The following is an 18,930-nucleotide window of genomic DNA, read 5'->3' as shown; positions in this document are numbered from 1 at the left end:
ATTCTGTGCGCCATCCACTTCGAAAGCAGCAGAGCCCGACTGGCATCCACCCCGAACCATCATGCATATGGAGGGAAAGAGCAGCGGCGGATCCAGCTCGGCATGCACATCGGATCCCGTTCCCTTGGGAAAACTGTATATTGGGAAATACATACTATATTTTTGAGTCGCAAACTCTTTACGAACATCGAAATTCTACATTTGCGCCCGTGTATCATCAGCCCTTATCCTATCGTCCCGTCCCCGGGACGGGCACTTCACCTCATTTCTCACCGCCCAAATCGATCAAATCCCCCTCAGCCCCCGCCGTCGTCGTTGGCGTCGGCACAGGATGCAATGGCCCCAACGGCGGTAACATCCTCGGTCCGTGCGCCGGGGCGGTCAGGAATCCGGCTTTGAGCGGGCCGAGAGGGGTTATGGGTGGGAGGTGGGATGTGTGCACTGGTGGTTGGAATGAGTGGTCGGCGGCGTCTGTCGATGTCGGATTTGGGTGCGATGATGTTGTTGCTGCAGGTGGTTGTGGTGGTGAAATTGACGATCCTGCGTCGCCACCATCATGCTGATGTGCGGATGCGGACGCAGGTTGATGCACCGACTCAGCGAGATGTTCAGCGCTCTTCCTCCCCACCCCTTCCGTCTTCCCTTCACCCACCTCAGCCCCAACAGCCTCCGGAACAACAACATTCGACAATCGCCTCTCCACCCTGCCTTCCCCTTCTTCTCTCTGCTCCTCACCACCGTGGTCCTCACTATCCGGCGCTTCGCCACTCGGTTGAGACCCACCCAACAACCCCTCCGCACCCTCATCATCTCCATCCGGATAAACCGTATTCCCGCTTTTGTGTTTATTGTCCCGCCGAAGAAGGGACGAGAGCGATTTGGATTTTTTGGGTTGTTTTTCTTTGTCCGTCTTCTCAGTCTTTTCCGACTGTGTTGATGTTGATGGTTGTGTCGGTGCCGGTTGTGACGGCGTTGTCGTGGTGGCGGTGGTGGGTGCGAGGGACGCTTTGGATGCCCCGATTGCAAGAGCGGGAGTCGAGACAGGTGGGTGATGCACGTCATCAAAATCCACCGGCTTCTCAACCACCTCCACCGTCTTTGCTATTCCCGTGACGAGGTCACTCCCACCTCCCGCCGTTGTTTCCCCATGTGGTTGACCGTTCTGTGATTGCTGGGCTGCAGCATCCTCCTCCCGATACCCCTCAACCCTCCTCCTCTGCGCAGCCCGTTCCTCATCCCACGTCGCGCGCTGGGCGGATACATCCCGTTCTGTGCGTTTTGTAAGTGTCGGGAGGTGGGTGTGTATCTCTCTCAACAGTGCTGCCAAATCTGCGTCTGAGAAACAGTATGAATCTCTCCATCATGGGTGAGGACCTAGACGGAGAAGGTGACTTTACCGGTAGCGAGATCAACACCTTTGGCTTTCAAAGCCTCGACGTCGGCTGTGCAGGGGTGAACCTGTGCCCACAGCTTTGGCATTGTATCTTCCCCCGGGTGGGCGTCGACGAGGTCCTTGATCCCAAGCCGATCGTAAAGAACGTCAGCGCGCAGCGACGTCGGCAAATCTTGTTTGTTTGCCAATCTGCAAAAAGATTGCAAAACGAAAAAAGCGTGAGGAAAAGTCTATAACTGGACATGCTGACGAGACGTTTCGGATGACCTACACAAGAAGTGGCTTCCCCTTCATCCGCTCATCCTGATAAATAGCCCGCAGCGCCTCAGCGGCCTCGGGGATACGGCCGCCGTCCGAGGCGTCTACCACGAAAATACACGCATACGCCTGAACCCATCCCAGAAGGAAATAAGCGACCCCTCTTCCATACACAAAGATACAGAAACCGAAGACACGATACCTCAGCATAATAGTTCCGCCAAATGCCCCGAATCTTCACGTCCCCGCCTACATCGTAGAAGGTCACCTTTGTCGATTTGCCCTTCTTTTTCTTCTTCTTCTCATGACTCTCCTCCGTCCCTGAAGTTGGCGTGGGAATGACGAAAGGGATGGTGGCGGTCGTGAAGCCCCAGGAAGTTTTCTGAGCCGTATCCGTATCTATCCACATTTCGTTACCGATCGAGTACGAGAAAAAAAAAGCCCTTGGATGGGACGGGTAGCGGCCGAGACACGATACATACCACCCTTCAACCGCAACAGCACGCTTGTTTTGCCCGCGTTGTCGAGCCCGAAGACTGCGATGCAGAGTCCTGGTTTTGGGGGGGAGGTGGGGGAGATGGAGCCCGGGTGGGGGAGGCAGCAGGTGAGGCAGCGGAGGGCGGATGGCATCTTTTTTTGTGCTGGGATATCGGGTGGATGGGAGAGGTAAGTTTGGCGGTGTGCGGTACTGGAGTTAGGACCGGATGAGCGAAATCTCACCCTTTTAAAAGGCCTGCACCCAGCGAGGACGTGCAGGGAAACCTCACAGGTTTGAAGGGCAAGCGGAGTTTGCCGACAAGGCGCGTTCGAGCTGTCATTTTGCTGTCATTTTCGGGAAGGTCCCAAAAACCCTTGTGAAACCATCCGCAAAAGAGGAAGTGCATATCCGAGGACTGCAGACTCAGGTCCAGATAGCACACATAATGAACCCTCTTGCAAAGAGAGTTTCAGCCAGGCTATACGAATTCAGTGTTGATCAATTCCCATGCAGCCGATACAACATGGCATGACATCCGCAACACATCCGGGTCCAAGAACTTTACACATTCGCTTTTTACATGATGACAAAAAACACAGCCAGTGAATATAAGTGCGCTGAACGTGCGCTATACGTATATATATCCGGGAGATGTCGCACCGATATGACCGTAACGAGGCGACGGGGTTTCGTTACAACGCATTCTCGCCACGCCGCACGTGTCCATAAAAAAAGCAACACCACTCTTCCGCCGTTACCTCGCAACGCTGACATCAACATACTCTACACCATCCATCTACACCCCTCCCATCTCACTCAATTCCAGTATCCCACAATCCAACCCCGCCATTCAATCTCCCACTCCCAACACTTCACTTCCGCCCCCTCCAACAGCAAAACACCACAAATAGCGCGGCCAACACCGCCCCACCCACCGACGCCGCGGAGATCACGAGAGGGAGGAAGAATACAGGTAACGGGGACTCATCGGTTTCGCTGTTGGAGTTGGCGGCGTTGTTGTGGGGTTGTGGGGGGATGATGACTGATGGGGTTGCTGATTGAGGTGAGGGTTGTGATGATGTTGGTTGGGGGGTTGGTTGTGAGGGTGTGATGAGGGCGGATGGGGATGGGGATGGGCGGGGTGTTGATGTGGGTGTGGGTGTACGTGCTGGCGTGCTCGTGACGGCCGGTCGTGGGATTGGGTTTGTTGGCACGGGCGTCGGGCTTTTAGATGGCGCGACAAACGGCGTCGGTGTCGTTATCACAGCCTTGCTTGACGTTGTAATAACCGGTTTCGGCGTCGCTGGCGCTGCAGGCGCCTGTGGTGATGGTGGTACCACCGGACGAGGAGAAGAAGTCGGCGGTGGTGGTGGTTTCGTTGTGATGCTAGCGGTAGGTGCCGGTCTCGGTGCGGGATTTGCCACGGTGGGTTTCGCACTCGTTATAGCCGCCACGGCTGGTGGGGGTGCGGGTGCAGCTGTCGGTTTGGCCGGCGCGAAGACTACCTTGGTCACCACGACCTGTCGTCTGTCTACATTCACGTTCAAGTGTCCCACCAGCCATCTTATAAATCCGCCTTCCTGCCCGCCAGGTTGTTGGCTCGATTCTGATATAGATGTTGTGTTGTGCGCTTGCGTGTCCCCAGGCGGTGGTGGTGGTAATCGAGCCGGATGCGCCGAGATGATAACGGCCAGAACGGATATGCACACATATATTCGGATGAGCGGTGAGACCGACACTCGGTCCGTGAGAAGCATCATACGCGTATATTCCCGTCCGCGTAAGCCCAGCCTCCACAAGGATCGCAGAAGTATCTGTGAAACGCTGTCCTGCCTGCTTGATTCCTTTCCCTTGGCAAGGCCGTCTGAAAACTGATCTGGCTCGCCCGGAGTGACCGTGAAATCGTCTACGAAACTTCGATTACTCTGAAAATGTGTTCTTGGGGTCACGAAAGAATACAGGAGTGCTTGAACTGTCAGTACGCACAGTCTCAAAACGATATCCGTCCTACAGAATGATCCTACAGCACGGAAAAAGACAAACAAAACACAGGGACGACATGCGGCCGCGGGAAACGCTTTCGCTACGCTGGCTCCAGAAACAACGCATGCGATGACATTATCGCTGGCTTATGGGAAAAACGCCTTCCTTCGAGGGGCGAAGGGGGAAAAGCGAATCGAAGCTTAAAAGTTTGGTTTACGGGACGCGTCTTCCGCTTACGCGAGACGCGTAGGCCAAACTCACTGGCCGACAAAACAACCCTTTCCCAGCATTCAGAAACAAAACCATAGCGAAACCACATACCAAGGAAACGGAAAAAGGAAGACGAGAAACACGGGTAGTGATCCGGGCTATATACACGTACACAAACATATACATATACTACAGGGATCCGGAAAACATGTTTACAGTACAGGGGAAGGCGATGAAGCGATCCGGGGATGAAACGACGGGTAACAACACATCCGTCTGGAGGAAGGCAAAAAAACATACGGCCTGGATCTCGAACTATCTACATGGCAGGTGGTACTACGTGCACTAAACTTACACATGCCGGGTCCTTCATCAGTCACTCACGGGGCACGGGTCCTGCTCCCATTTGACACCACATTACCATGAATAATTCGTTTCACAAAACCGGGGGCAACCTAACCGACCTCTGCGCGGCCACCGCCGCCGCAGCCGGGGCATACAAGCCGTTCACCGGCTGGTGCGGTACCTCACCTGCGGGTGGCGTGAGCGGCGATGCCGGCGCGGACGCAGCGGATGAGTGACGGGATGGCGAAGAGGGGCGGATGTAGTCGATGAGGATGCTGGCGGTCGTGGCCGTGCGGGTGGGCGCGGATGGGGGTGTTGGAATGGGTTTTTCGGGGAGGGGTGGCGGTGGGGTGGGGATTTTGATCCATTTGTCTGTTGAAGGACGGCGGAACTGATTAGTCAGGATGGCTATGGCAGTAAGGCGAGCCCCAGATACGGTTCAGGCGGAGGTAGGAGATATTTGACAAACATTACCAGGGACCATCAAAAAGTTCTGCTCCATAGCCCTCCTAAACCGCTCCGCATACAGATCCGGCGGCAAAATCGTCACAGCCGGCAACTCCCCCACCGGGCTCCCATCCTGCCTCTCCACCGGCGACCCACGCATCGCCAAAACCCCACTTATCGTCGTCTTAGCCTTGCTCTCAATACTCTTATACCACGTATAACTTCCGACAAAGTCCACAATGCCCACAACCAGCTCCTTCCGCGCGTCATTCACGCCGACAAGGAGTGAGTAGTCCATGATATTCGCCGAGGCGAGGAACGCGGTGTCGGAGGCGATGCACGCGGTCAGGATCTGCTTGCTGTGGCCGTGGAGACGGATATGCTGGGTGTATCGACCCGACACCCATTCGCCGTCCCATAGGACCGCGACGTCGGAGGAAGGTGTGGGAGGGGTTGGGGAGAGCGGGACGAGGGTGGAGGTAGTGGTGGAGCTGGAGGAGGTGCTGCTTTGTTCGTCGGGGAGGGCCAGGTTCGATGTGGAGGTGGTGCGGTGTTTGGTGGCGATGTGACGGTCGGGGATGCCTTTTAGGTCGAACTTGCGGGAAATGTTGACGTTGGCGAATAAGTGCTCCATTACCAGGACATCTAGTCGGTTGACTGCTCCCGTTACGACGTTTTTGCGTTTGATGGTATAGAACCCAAAGATTTTGACGAGGACCGTTGGGTTCTTGTCGCTCCTCTCCATGTACTCCAAATACTTGGGTGCGAATTTCAACAACTGGCCCTTCTCGACGTTTCCCCAGCTCCACTTGCCACCCGTAAGCTCCTTGATCACTAGCGTTTCATCCAGCGTCTTGAAGAAAGCCGCCCGCGATTTGCCGCCGGAGACCGACTCCCATGCCGAACAGCGCGAGAGGGAGGTGATATAGGAAGAGGAGATTGAGCATTTCCGCCGGAGAGAGGAGAAGCGGTGGTAGTAGTAGGATGTAAGGGAGGTGTGATGGGTTTTGGAGCGAAATTCTGTGATGCGAGAAGTCAAATGAAGATCGAGGTGATGTGAAAGACTTTTTTCTCACGAACACATGTGCTCTTACTGAATTTGATATGCGGCGTCGCATCCCCGCTCGTACCGCTGCTCGCACTCTCATGCGAAAAGGGTATAACCTTCACAACATAATCAGCGTCCACATTCCTCCACTGCGGGCGCGGGTTCGAACTTGCCGCCAGCGGTGACGCGGTGTTCGACCTCGGTTCCGCCGCGGGCCCGTTTCCACGGGACGGGGATGGTTGCGGGGTTAGATAGTTATGCAACTCCGCGCCGGGGGTGGTAGGCAAAGCCGTCGTAGTGGTGGTAGACGGATCGTTCGGTTCATCAGCTAACCGAGGCGGCGGGCGGCGCCGTGCTTCCCGGATGTAGTCTTTGGAACTGAGTGTGAATGCGATGATAGAGGTTGGTTCGTCTTCTCGTACGAGCACGAAGGAGTTGGGGTATACGTGGACTTTGGCGGGCACGTTCGGCAGCGCTTTGCAGTACTCGGGGACCTGCCAGTCTGGCGTCGGCAACGGTGGGTCGACAACCCCTCGTTCGGCGGTCCACTCCCCGATCTCCTTGATGACCTCGTCGATTTTGTCAAGGAAGCGCTTGCGGACGTCATTCACTTTGTGCATCTTGTCGACGCAGGGCACGATACTGTCAAACAGCGCCTCTTCGTCGGCTTTGTATCTCCGCCACATCTCGTCAAGCATCAGCTGGCATCGGACTTGATCGGGCGTGCCCTGGTTGCGGGTAACGAGGTTAGCGTACCCTGTGGCATCTTGCAGTTTCTTGATGTGGTCGAAGAGGGAGCCGTAGAAGTAGGTGATTTCAAGCCGGAGGTCGTCGAGAATGCGGACGATGTCGGGGACGGCGGAGGTGCCGTGATGTGGGTGGTGCGGGTGGTGGTGGTGGTGGGCCGGAATATCAATGTCGATGTCGACGTCGGAATCGCTTTCGGTCGTGTTGTCTGTGTTGGAGGACGAGTCACCGTCTTGCGTGTCTCGCGGAGATTCAGTGGCTGGAGTATCCAATAGGTGAGACTCCGGGTTTGTAGCAGAGCCCAGCAGTTTATTTGTTTTCGCCGCCGCCGCCACTGCTTCTTCAATATGATGGTCTGGGCTGATCTGGATTTTCGGCAATCGCATTTCGAAAAGATCAATCTGATCATAACCGAAGATAACGATCCTGTCTCGGTACCGGAAGCATCTGCGCAACACCTCCCGACCCCGCTCACCAGCCACATGATCGCATAACAATGTCGGGATGAAATACGGGTTGTAGTAAAGAAGTTCGAGATACTTTGCGAGCGAATAGTTCCAGCTTGCGAGAGACATGGGTATAATGTGAGTTGCAGCGTTGCATGCGATGCACGCAGTCCACATATAGATTCGATTGTTTTTGCCGGCTGCTTGCGTGGCTACCTCATTCTCATCATTGTCGTGCTCATGGTGATCCCTGAGGACCAGCTTCGCCTCTTGGGACGTCACACTGATGCGACCGGTGTTGTGCGTATACGTGATGACGTGCTGTCCCATCGTCTTTCCTCCGCACATGGCGCCATCAGGGCATGTTCCAGTTGCCTTCTTCGCGAGCAGCTCGACGAACTGTCCCAACGTCCTGTCTTGGTGCGCACTGCTCGTGGCCTTCTGATAGTACTCGATAGTAACAATTTCTGGAGGCCGACAGGGTATGACATGGTGGTTGTCATAGGTGGGCAAATGATACGAATATGCGAAACTGATGCTCTGGTGTCTAAGGACTCCGACGATGCTATTGTTGTTTGTTTGCAGGCATCCCAAGCCCGCCCGAGAGTCCACCGAGATATGGGAGTTTCGGCTAGCGACCGTCGAAAACCGACTTTTCCGATTGGCGGCGTATATGTGTGCGCCCCAGCTCGAGAACCGACCAGATCCGTAGCCTAGTTTTTGGCGTCCATTCCGTCCGCCACCGGTGAGGAAGTCAACGTCGTCTACAGCATATGATCGCCGCAGATCCCTCTCGTTGAGTGATAGTGCCGTGTCATTGTTAGAATCGACCGGATCGGTGTCCTTTTCCTCGTTGCGAAGACGAACGAGAAGATGGGGCGGTGGAAACGTTACATCGGGTGATGCACTGATGATTGTTTTTGAAATCTGTTTGATGGCTCGATCGAAGCGGTTTCTGCCATCCGCGTCATCGCCTGCCTCCGACTGACCAGCAATGGAATCTTTCGCAGATAATCGACGGCCGCTCACGTCAATCTGTGACCCTTCCTCCCCGTCGCTCCCTCCGTCGGCGCCTCGGATCCAGTTCCAAATATGCCTGGCGGCATCCCGCTTCCTTCTCCTTCCATCGTTCTGCCTATGCCCATCGGGATGCTTCCCATGCCCCCCATCCACAATCGACGATAGTGGCCGCCGAGCGACGAAATGATCCTCGAGCAAATACATTTCGAGCTTCAGATTACAAGCGACAAAGATGATCAGTTCCATCACCTTCTCCAGCTTTCGCAGATCCTTTACAGTGCCCTTCAGAACGACGGTGCCGCCCAGCTCCAACAGCCTAGGCTCCTGCTCTGCTTCCTCAGGGGTTATGAGCCCATCCGGAGGCCCGGGAACATAGTGACACTCTAGAGGCTCGCCGTCAGGGTCCAAGGAAATTTTGATGGAATGGTGGAGCGGTGCGACGTGACCGGTTGGTTGTGCTGCCGGCCGAGAAAGCACCTCCAGCACATAAGGAAGGTCTTGGGCAATTTCGGACGCGACATCAGTGAGCACTTTTTCCCACGTATCAATATCGCTGACGTGCACTTCGGTGAGGCATTGACGGGCGAGGGCGTGGAGGTGATGGCGAGAGGTGGCGTCTACGTTGTGCTTCGGAACTGGTCGTGGTGGCTGCAATGGTATCTCGCGGGGTGCCGCTATTGCTGTCTGGACAGGACCGTCACCGGCGGGCGGACCTCGATTCTCTTCGTCTCCTGCAGTGCTGATTCCCTGCGCTCGTACATAAGCTTGTATAAGCCCGAGCTCGGCATCGAACTGGGAACTCCCTTCCTCGATAGGCTTATCAGAGGGAACCTTCGAGAGCGCCTTTTGAGCGTCAACGTTGTCCTGCTGGGAAGCGGCGGGTTTGGTGGACGTTCCAAAGATGGGCATGCTGCCCCGTATCGAGACGAGCTGAAGTCGGGGGGGTCCTGCGCTTTCGTCGGCGCTTCCCGCCGGGCTATGTGTGCGTTCTATACTATGCTTGTCTCCTCTCAACCGTTATTGCTTCCGACGCCACTCGATGGCAGCCGACGATTCCCTCCAGAATTGCCATACTTGCCACTTGGAACGCCTTCGACAGGCCGCCCAAGGTGGTCACGATGACACACAACTGTCAAAACGCGGCTGACGCGATATTTACGTAAAGCTTCCGCTCCCTGTCGAAACTCAATCGCAGCGAGTATTTACATAATTACATATGTACATAATACGTAATTTGACTGTCATGACACCGGATCTGGCTGCTGATATTGACCACATGCAGATTTCACTCTCTCCCGCTGTCCTCCCGCAACAGCCGCTTCCTCCCCCCTCCTGCTCCTTTCTTGAACCCTCCTCTGCAGTCCCTTCGACTCTCCCTCCGCTCGCAACTTGCATTCGGCTCCCTCCCCAGCCACCATCTGACCTACAGCCACTGCGGAAATCACTCTCCTTACACCTACACTGCAGAAATCTCTTCTTCCATTCGTTCGCCGCGGACATACCCTCCAGCGTCGTAAGGCAAGCTTAGCTCCTGTTCATGGCCGTCACAATCTTCCCCCGACCATCAGCACCATCGCATTTATCTTAGTTTCCGCAAGGAGCCAATTCCCAATCCCTGGCCCCTATTCATCTTCCCTTCATTTTGTTTCTCCCCTCCAGCCCATTCATCTCCCACCGAAATCGCAGGTCCCTTCCGGTTCCTCTCCGCATTCAGTTCAGTCCGCTATTCATCTCCCGCTCGACAATTTCCTCCAATCTCCAGGTCGTTGGCGGACTACTCAGCGGCCGGAAGGAGTCTCGAACCTGCCGTGAGAAGTTCGAAACAGGGACTGGAAATTGGAGCCCAGATATCAATCCGACATCTCTCATTCAGCTCCAGCCACATCAGGCCCGTTGAGTTCCAAAGGGTCCAGGTGGGCTCCTGACTACGATTGCAGAAAAGGTGCCATATTTTCCGGCGCTATCGAATCCAGCTGTCCCGAACGTCTTTCTATCGTGATCCAGCTGGTCCGAGCCATCGCTTGATCCCGTCAAAGGGGCCTCCATCGGTCGCGTTCAGGGTTGATCGCTTGGATAGGCACGGAGACGTTTAGGTTGATCGCTTTGATAGGCCCGACGGAAGCACACTGGGCCCCACCCAAAAAAAAAAAACCTTTCGGCATATTAGCGATCGAGCCGTGGGCCTGAAATTATTCTTACGCGAGCCCAATATCCTCGCGCTTTCGTGTTCCGTGCACTGGATCGTAGTAGTCAGATTGCTGAACAGATAATATCCATCAGAAAAGGTGAATACCATTGCGTTTTTCTGGAACCATTCACAAAGAAAACCCTGAAGATCCCACTTCTTCAATCCAGATCAAACCCATCCTTTATCTCTGCGAGAGAAGCAAGAGGGCCATCGAAAGAAAGGAGAACCTTTCAGCATGTCAAGCTCATGGTCGGCGTTGCCTGCCGTGAATAATGACGGGAACTCGGCGGGCGCTGAGAATGCTCCTGCTGCCGGTGCAGGAGGGAAGGTGGCAGCGCCTCCATTGTCGTCCGCCTCGTCACCATTACGCATTGGTGCTGCTGCTGCTGCAGCACATAAAACGGCAAAGCGGAACTCGGCCCGCCCAGGTCAGACACCCATCGGCGGATCGGTACACTCTGCCTCTTCTTCTGCGTCTACTTCTGCCACTGCTGCTACTCGTGCTTTTCGTGCACGTTCCACAACCACAACAACGCATCCTTCATCAAAGAAACCAGGCGTCGACGCCAAACCTAAACCGCACACCGCGAAACTCAAACCCAAACCTCAACCCGCCCACTCGAACACCCACATCGCTCCGGCTGCCACACCCTCTTCCACTTCTACATCCCCGACCGCATCAAGTACCGACATGAGTTACTGGACAGTCAGCGGCGGTAAGGCTGTTCGGCCACAGACATGCCGGTCGTGCAAGCGAACCATCTACAAGAACGAGGAAATGATGGTAAGCCCCCCAATCCTACTCATCCCCCCATCCCCACCTCCTGCCCCCATCAACCCTCATCTCACCGTCGCCCTCCCTCTCTCCCCCCTCCAGGTCCGCGACGGCCGCAAAATCCGCCTCTTCTACCACTCCGCCTGCTTCGAAGGCGACAATGACCCACGCACCCAATCCAACTCCTCCTTCTTCGACTCCCGCTACACCGCCGCGGCAACACAGGCCGCGTTCGCGCCCCACGCGCCCACCGAGAAGGGGCATGGCAAGTGGAGTGTTGATAGCTATGGGTATAATCCCAACTATACGTTTGCGTGAAACTCAAATGTGTGTATCTGTATGGGCGTGAGCATAGGATGTAGTCGTAGATGGGTGATGTGCTCTCGCTTTGGTGGGGGAAGGCGCTTGTACCTCTGGGCCCCGCCGTCATCGGGGCTCGAGCAGAGTTTCCGGAAACTGTCGGATCCCGAGATGTTGCGGAGGGAGGGGTAGGCGGATATATACCCCATGGTCGTGAATGTATATAACCAAATCTTAGCGACCGTTTTTCTTGAACCTTCAAGGGAGTTGTGAACGAACCTCTACTTGCTCTTCTTCGTTTCGGCCCTTTTCGAGAAAGCGGGGTTGGGGGGCCCTCTCACTGATTTTATGCGGGACTTTGGAAGAGTCTCAATGTCGAGAGTGGGGAGGATTGGGTCTGGACACTATCCCACGGAGCTCCGACTCCGCACATTCATCGGGCGGGCCGTGCCTTTCAGACCTTAAAAGAAAAGTCTCGCCAGCCGCCGGAGAATGGCTGGGGTTCTGATGTATGTACACAGCCCAACCACATTACGCGTGCAGCTCTAGGTCCGGCGAGAGGAAAGAAAGTATAAGGGGGAAAGGAGCTCGGAGATGAGATAGGGTCCGAGTGGGCATTGATGCGGCTGTGGGTAGAGCTCTGGATGGTGGCGAGTCAAGCTTCCGGGCTTAGCAGGAGACACGGAGGCTAGGAGAGAATCACAGAACACAACCAAGGGGTTATACGTAGTTGGTGTACCCATGCACCATACGTGCACTACGAGAGAAAGGCCTATGGGACTCCATTCCACGCATCCCTTTGTGATCTGCAACGACATGTGGGGCCAACTCGGTTTCCACAGGTCTGGAGAGATGGGGGCCCAGATAGTGGGGACGTTGTTGGGGTGTGGACAATTAAGTGTGAATGGCGTTTGGGGGATGTGAGAAAGGGGAGACCTCCGACAACCTGACGACGGACTGTCCGTGAGTTGGGCCTTGGACTCCGCCAAGCGCGTTTTGCGGTGCGCAGCGCGCGCTTTTGGATTTGACTTCGAAGGGGAGACAACGACGCTAGCCACACAGCCCTAGGAGCCCAAAGCCATGGGTTGTTCCGAACTTGCTCGGTACCGGTGTTGAGTAGTACAGTACGTACGATGAACCAGAAGATCGTGGGTGTGCCATTGTCCGTCAAGCGTCCAATTTGGCGCCAGGTGAGGAGTTTTGGCGGTCATCGCCAACATACTGCACCGGAGCGAAACGGAACCATTGCCGCTGACAACTACATACAGTACATCCCGATCTTGACCCTTATTCGGCAACACAGTTGATAAGGAAGTATGAGTACACGGGGGACGTACAAGTTGACGGGAAGCGAGACTGGTAGATTCTAGTCTATACAAATGGTTTGGCGGGGTGGGGACTGCGGATCCTCATCGATGCAAATACCGGCATGGATGGGCATGGATGGGCATGGATCGAGCGTTCCCCCGCCTAGAGACGTCCATGCGCCAAAGGGGAATGTGGAGGTCGATGCATGCCATCCAAAGGGACCCTTCGTGGTATGCTCTTCGTCTCCCCGACTCACCCTCTAGGGGAAGCATTTTGCGGCTTGTAACACCATCCTTTGATCCAGGGCGACCCGACTCTGACCCATCATCTCCACTCCTCCCGCCGGCGATTTTCCGTCTAATCTCGCTTTACCACAAAGCCTTCCTTCTAATCCGATCCACAGCCCTAACCTTCCTCGCAATGCTCATCCTCTCAAACCTCTCCCTCTCCGTCGCCACAATCATGCGCTTGCGAGCCGGCGGGCACTTCGCCTCCCGCATAACCAACGCAGGGGGCACGTTGAATTTGCGCGCCAGCTGCGTCACCGTCCACGTGTCCGGGTCCTCCCGACGGAGCTTCTGCAGTTCAGCCAGCTGCGCCGCGGTGATTTCCGTGCTGCTCGCTGGGTGTGGCGGGCGCAGTGCTGGGGGGAGGTTGTTGAGTGTGGAGGCCGGTAAGACTTGGGGCGCCGGGGCTTTGTGATGGCGTTGGATGAGGACGGAGCCGTCGTCGAGGGTTGTGCGGGGGGTGTCGGCTGGGACGTTCCAGGAGTAAAAGGTTCGGAGGGCGGAGATGGTGGGGTATTTGGCTGATCTTGGGAGGATGGTGGAGGTTGTTGTTGGCAGAACGGATGCCGCCCGCTGGATGCACACAGTTCTCGTTCTGAACATCGTACCGATCCGCACTCTCGTAGAAAATATATATTTGCTGTTCTCTACGTCCCTGCTTTCCGTAAGCTTCCCTCCGCTTCAGTGAGCGGCGCTATTTGCGGAAAGAAGTTTGTTCGTTTCGACGGAAGACTTCGTCCCCGAATAGTTTGGCGGTGAGACTCGGTGCCGCACGCTCAACACACAGACCAGAAAGTCGAAGTGCGTCGGCTTCTAGTATACTTCTTACGCTTCCGGCAAGAAGAAAACGGAGGACTGGGGCGGCTTCTAGTTCGTATCGGTGCAGATGCAGTTGGAGTGGGATTGTAGTTGTTGTGCTTTCGGTTTGAAGGTGAAGGTTGCCACTCGACGACGGGGAAGCTCGACGGTCACGTGGGCCGGCGTGCTCTGTCGCCCTTTTTAATGCGACAAACTTGCCTTTTCACTTTTCGTCGTTGTCGTCGGCGATGGCAATAGGAATACCCAGACTCACACAGACCACTTACAAAGGCGAGCTGCAATGGACAACAAGCACGTCGTCGGAATCCTCGGTGGGGGACAATTGGGCCGGTATGTTGTGTTTTCTTTTGGGGTTCTCCTTGAAATTGACCTTATAGACTCATCGACGATGCCCTCCGAAATAACAGCATGCTGGTCGAAGCCGCCAACCGCCTCAACCTCCCCATCCTCGTCCTCGACGCCGCCAACAATCCCGCCGTCGACCTCTGCGCAACGACTCCCGGCCACGTCACAGGCTCCTTTCGTGACCCAGCCTCCATCGCCACGCTCGCCGCCAAATGCTCCGTCCTGACAGTCGAGATCGAGCACGTCGACGCCGACGCTCTCGAGAAGGCCGCCGCCGAACACGGGTGTGCAGTCCACCCAAGTCCGGAGGTTATTCGCATCATCCAGGACAAGTATGCCCAGAAGCGCCACTTGGAGAAATTCGACGTCCCGCTGGCGGAGTACAGGGATCTGGAACCCGGGGCTGAGGCGGAGGGCATCAAGTCCAGTGGGTTTGGATACCCCGTCATGCTGAAGACCAAGACCGGCGCGTACGATGGACGAGGGAACCGTGTGGTGAAGAGCGAGGCGGATGTGGCGGATGGTGTGGAATCCCTGGGTGGCGGCAAGGCGAAAGGCGGGCCGGCCCTGTACATTGAGAAGATGGTACCCTTCGTCAAAGAGGTCGCGGTGATGGTTGCGCGGAACTCGAAGGGAGAGGTGGTCAGCTATACGTGCGTCGAGACGATTCAAAAGGACAACATCTGCCACGTCGTAATCGCACCGGCGCGCATCGACGGTCTGATCGGGCAGCGGGCGCGCCGGATCGCGGAGAAGGCCGTGGAGGGTCTCAGCGGCGTCGGGATCTTTGGCGTCGAGATGTTCCTCCTGGCCGACGGCCGCATCCTGCTGAACGAGATGGCGCCCCGCCCGCACAACTCCGGGCACTACGCAACTGAGGCATGCCATACCTCTCAGTTCGAACAGCATCTGAGATGTATCCTCGGCATGCCGCTCGGATCCGCCGAGTTGAAGGTCCCTGCGGCTGGGATGGTCAACATCCTCGGCGTCGGGTCGGGCGATCAGGGTATGCATGACACCCTGCAACCGTGCGGCCGCTCATTAGCGGTTCCAGGCGCCACTATCCACCTCTACGGCAAGAAAGAGTGCCGCGCCGGCCGGAAGATGGGCCACGTCACCGTCGTCGCGGATACCATGCGCACCCTCTTATCCCGTCTAGAAGAAATCCTCGGCGAAACCTCCCTCACAGCCCCGCAACAACCCACATTCACAAGCACACGAACAACCACCACCACATCCGCAACCCCTGCCACCACACCCACCCCACCACCCTCAACAACAACCCAAACCGCCCAAGTTGGCATCATAATGGGCTCCGACTCAGACCTCCCCACCCTCAAACCCGCCGCCGCCATCCTCCGCCAGTTCAACATCCCCTTCGAAGTTACCATCGTCTCCGCCCACCGCACCCCCGCCCGCTTGCACGAGTACGCCCAGCAGGCCCACCTCCGCGGACTGAAAGTGATCATTGCGGCGGCGGGAGGTGCCGCCCATCTGCCGGGGATGGTTGCGGCTGTTACACCGTTGCCGGTCGTGGGCGTACCCGTGGCGTTGAAGGTGTTGGATGGGATGGATTCTTTGTTGAGTATTGTGCAGATGCCGGTGAGTTCCCAAAATCTCCAATACCCTTCATTATGCCGACCCCCTTTCGACAACGTCCAGCTGACCAACCCCTTCTCCTCTATCTCCGAAACAGCGCGGCGTCCCCGTAGCAACAGTAGCAATCAACAACGCCGTCAACGCCGCCCTCCTCGCCATCCGCATCCTCGGCGCCTCCGTCCCCGAATACCGCGACGCGATGGCCGCCTACCTCGCCGCCCAGGAATCCGAGGTACTCAAGAAGGTAGATACGTTGGAGAGTGTCGGGTGGGAGGCGTATGGCGAGAAGTAACGGAGTTAGAGATGTCGGGATGGATCATCTTTCGTCTGTTTGGGTCCCTCGTTCCCAAGCGTCCCGTTGTACGTATACATATCAATATTGTTACTCTCCACGTTTAGATCTCATGATCTGTATAGAGTATGATATATTCGCATGATTTGCAAACATCGTATTTACAATCGCCCGTGACCCAAACAGAAGTATATTTACAGCACGTCTCTCAGCGGCCGTTACTTCCCGCTAGCAAATGAGGCAGGCATGTGCGCCGCAATGAGCCGGTACGCTTCGAGCCGCTCCAGCGCTTGCGGGCCGTACCAGAACAACGTCCATTCCTGCTGTTGTTTCAATTTTTGATGGCCCGCGTCCCCGTCTTCGCTCGCCGCCCTCCCAGCGCCCCCACCCCGCAAAACCCAATGCCCCTCCGCGCGCTCAAAATACCACCGATTCACCGGATTCTCCCGCCGCGACCGCCAACACAGATCCGGATACCGCCGCCGTAACTGCTTCCACAGTATATCCGCGACGCCGATGCCCTGCGCGGTCGGGGCAACCGCGAATTTATCCAAATACGCATATCTCGCCCCGCCGTGTGATGGGCCCGGGATGACTTCCGCGGTGACGATCGCAGCACCGTCGTAGTCCCCCGCGACGATGACGCCGTGGATATAATGTTCCGTGCGGGGCCAGTATATGTCTTGGAGGAGGCGTTTCCGGAAGGAGGCTTCGAGGAGGGTGTTTAGTTTGGTGCGGTTGAGGGTTGTTAAGGTGGGGTGGAAGGAGACGTTGAGGCCGTGGCGGAGGAGGGTGGGTGGGGTTGGCGGGGTCGGGGTTATTGTGTTTTGTGTATGCGATTGTGATTGTGGTGGATCGGACGCGACGACAGTGACGGGTTTATCGGTGATGAGGTTCGCAATGAGACTTGTTGAGGACGCGGCGGCGGCGATGATGGCAGAGGAGCTGGTGGGGAGGACGCGGAGGACGTGGTGGACTGTGTCGAGATCTTGTAGCTGGCGCCGGCCGGTTTCTTGATCGTGTGCGCGTAAGGCGGCGGTGCGGCGAGACGCATCGAGTTCGTCGTCGTCGTCGTCGCGGAGGGAGACGTGGCGGCGACGGCGGCGGAATGAGTGGTGGGCGGATGGGTGGGATAGATCTCCGTTTGTTCGTTTGAGGAGGGCGTCCCGGACGGGTTCGTACTCGTCGGCGAGGTTGATGAAGGTTAAGGGGTGTTCGTCGTCGTCGTGGTGAAAGGGTTTGCGGGGGCGGCCTGTGCGGTGGGTTTCGGCGTCGATGGGGTTGGTGAGGCCGCCGCGGTCGTTGAGGAGGATGGCTTTGAGTGGGGAGCGGAGGTGAGGGTCGGAGGTGAGGGCTTTTGCAAGGGCAACGAGGGCTTGGCGGGCGGGGAGGATGGCGGTTGTGGAGGTTTCGGGGTTGTAGCCGAGGGAGGTTAGGATGGGGATTTGGTGTAGGTTGAGGGAGACGTGGATGGGGGTGAGGTCGATTGACGTTTGGGCGGGTGAGGGCTCGGGGTTGGTGGGGGATGTTGAGGATGGGAGGGAGTCCGTGCCGGGGATCTCGGCCGTGAAGACTGGGGTCACGGAGGGGGAGGGACTTCCTGTGTCGGAATCGACGACGTCCTTGACGCTGTCGAAGACACCGCTATACAGAGCCATGCTCCTTCCACCCGCCGCATCGACGTGATCCACAACCCTGAACACTTCCCTCAGCAGCCGCTTCCTCGCCGACTCCGCGTCCTTCAATGTCACACCGTGACCCCATCCGTCGTCATCCTTGTGGGAGGTCATTGCTAAGCCATCCGGTTCCTCCAATAGTACAATGGGCATGAGACCTAGTTTCTGGAGATGCACCAATGTGGCGGCAAAGCGGCGAAGTTGGGAGTCGGGCAGCATCGCTTGCAGGCAGATCAAACCCAACTGCTGTTGTTGATGTGGGGTAAGGATCTCCTGCGCTATCGTGCGGTGGGGTGTGATTGGTGATAGTATGGCGTCGTTCAGACTGGATGCTGGTGGTGGCCGCCAGGGTGGTTTTGATGACGACGGATCTGTTCTGCTCTCCTGCAGCTTTTCCTGCAGGTTCTCCTTCGCCTTCGCAGGACCCAGACCATTGCCCTCCGTACGATCCCCCGCCGCAGCCGCTTTCCCATCCTTCCCATTCACTCCGTGCCCAGGCCTCGGCGGATGGGGCTCCTGCCCAAATCGTTTCAAAAACTGCCTTGCCTCCCGTTGTGACGGAAGGGTTCTAAGGAGGTCCAGAAGAAGCTGCCTGTCATGGCACCTTGCACTGGTTCGGAAGGATCGCGTTTGCTGACGACGGCATGGCCAGGACAGCGTGGTTGCTGCTGTTCCTAATCCGGGGTGAGGTTCTCTAGCGGACGCTTTCGAGGCGATCGGGACGGTGCCCGTGCCGCATTTCACGCCATGCCGGAGCGAAGATGCCGCCGACGACGCGTTTTTCGCAGCTCCAACGGCCCCGAAGGAGGCAGTCGTCGCTACTCCCGGCAAGGACAAGGACATTCCTGCAGGTCTTCTCCTACTGTATCTATCCAAGTACCTACTGTACAGTATCTGCCGCCTGCTGCCAGCCGCTCGCCTGAAGCCTGTGGAGGGGGCTCTTTCGCGACTTTGGAGTGTGAACGT

At 56.7% G+C, this 18,930-nt stretch overlaps 8 protein-coding genes across 8 annotated transcripts; 3 read left to right on the top strand and 5 right to left on the bottom strand.

Moving 5' to 3' along the window:
- Positions 1–200: 200 nt before the first annotated feature.
- Positions 201–2,364, bottom strand: EV422DRAFT_336310 (ADP-ribosylation factor family-domain-containing protein). Its single transcript, XM_053066408.1, has 5 exons — positions 2,134–2,364; positions 1,854–2,050; positions 1,665–1,780; positions 1,398–1,582; positions 201–1,335 (listed from the first exon to the last, which is right to left on the bottom strand). Exons 1-5 carry the CDS (start codon positions 2,279–2,281, stop codon positions 263–265), a joined length of 1,719 nt encoding a protein of 572 aa, XP_052920900.1. The 5' UTR covers positions 2,282–2,364; the 3' UTR covers positions 201–262.
- A 313-nt stretch (positions 2,365–2,677) lies between these two features.
- On the bottom strand, positions 2,678–4,107 carry EV422DRAFT_336219 (uncharacterized protein). The gene has a single exon (XM_053066407.1). The coding sequence runs from the start codon at positions 3,887–3,889 to the stop codon at positions 3,002–3,004; it is 888 nt and encodes a 295-aa protein (XP_052920899.1). The 5' UTR covers positions 3,890–4,107; the 3' UTR covers positions 2,678–3,001.
- A 1,035-nt stretch (positions 4,108–5,142) lies between these two features.
- Positions 5,143–8,309, bottom strand: EV422DRAFT_483548 (uncharacterized protein; the record flags this gene model as incomplete). The annotated part of the gene is made up of 4 exons (XM_053067344.1): positions 5,143–6,185; positions 6,389–6,938; positions 7,092–8,068; positions 8,099–8,309. Coding segments are annotated over 4 exons (2,781 nt in total), but the record flags the coding sequence as incomplete, so codon positions are not given.
- Positions 8,310–9,450: 1,141 nt separating this feature from the next.
- EV422DRAFT_336187 (uncharacterized protein) lies at positions 9,451–10,599 on the top strand. Its single transcript, XM_053066406.1, has 3 exons — positions 9,451–9,893; positions 10,035–10,183; positions 10,249–10,599. The coding sequence occupies exons 1-3, from the start codon at positions 9,592–9,594 to the stop codon at positions 10,398–10,400; spliced, it is 603 nt and encodes a 200-aa protein (XP_052920897.1). The 5' UTR covers positions 9,451–9,591; the 3' UTR covers positions 10,401–10,599.
- A 199-nt stretch (positions 10,600–10,798) lies between these two features.
- Positions 10,799–11,656, top strand: EV422DRAFT_510171 (uncharacterized protein; the record flags this gene model as incomplete). The annotated part of the gene is made up of 2 exons (XM_053068908.1): positions 10,799–11,347; positions 11,441–11,656. The coding sequence occupies 2 exons, from the start codon at positions 10,799–10,801 to the stop codon at positions 11,654–11,656; spliced, it is 765 nt and encodes a 254-aa protein (XP_052920896.1).
- A 1,241-nt stretch (positions 11,657–12,897) lies between these two features.
- EV422DRAFT_623810 (mitochondrial ribosomal protein subunit L20-domain-containing protein) lies at positions 12,898–13,836 on the bottom strand (the record flags this gene model as incomplete). The annotated part of the gene is made up of 1 exon (XM_053074244.1): positions 12,898–13,836. The coding sequence occupies one exon, from the start codon at positions 13,834–13,836 to the stop codon at positions 13,315–13,317; it is 522 nt and encodes a 173-aa protein (XP_052920895.1). The 3' UTR covers positions 12,898–13,314.
- A 496-nt stretch (positions 13,837–14,332) lies between these two features.
- EV422DRAFT_501842 (uncharacterized protein) lies at positions 14,333–16,288 on the top strand (the record flags this gene model as incomplete). The annotated part of the gene is made up of 3 exons (XM_053068226.1): positions 14,333–14,382; positions 14,460–15,999; positions 16,094–16,288. 3 exons carry the CDS (start codon positions 14,333–14,335, stop codon positions 16,286–16,288), a joined length of 1,785 nt encoding a protein of 594 aa, XP_052920894.1.
- A 108-nt stretch (positions 16,289–16,396) lies between these two features.
- Positions 16,397–18,882, bottom strand: EV422DRAFT_547638 (uncharacterized protein). Its single transcript, XM_053071610.1, has one exon. The coding sequence runs from the start codon at positions 18,805–18,807 to the stop codon at positions 16,507–16,509; it is 2,301 nt and encodes a 766-aa protein (XP_052920893.1). The 5' UTR covers positions 18,808–18,882; the 3' UTR covers positions 16,397–16,506.
- Between the last annotated feature and the right edge of the window lie 48 nt (positions 18,883–18,930).

Source organism: Fimicolochytrium jonesii (assembly GCF_025526975.1).
Source record: "Fimicolochytrium jonesii strain JEL569 chromosome Unknown EV422scaffold_43, whole genome shotgun sequence".
NCBI lineage: Eukaryota > Fungi > Chytridiomycota > Chytridiomycetes > Spizellomycetales > Powellomycetaceae > Fimicolochytrium > Fimicolochytrium jonesii.
The sequence above is the reverse complement of the archived record's forward strand: the minus strand, read 5'-3'. Positions and strand labels throughout refer to the sequence as shown.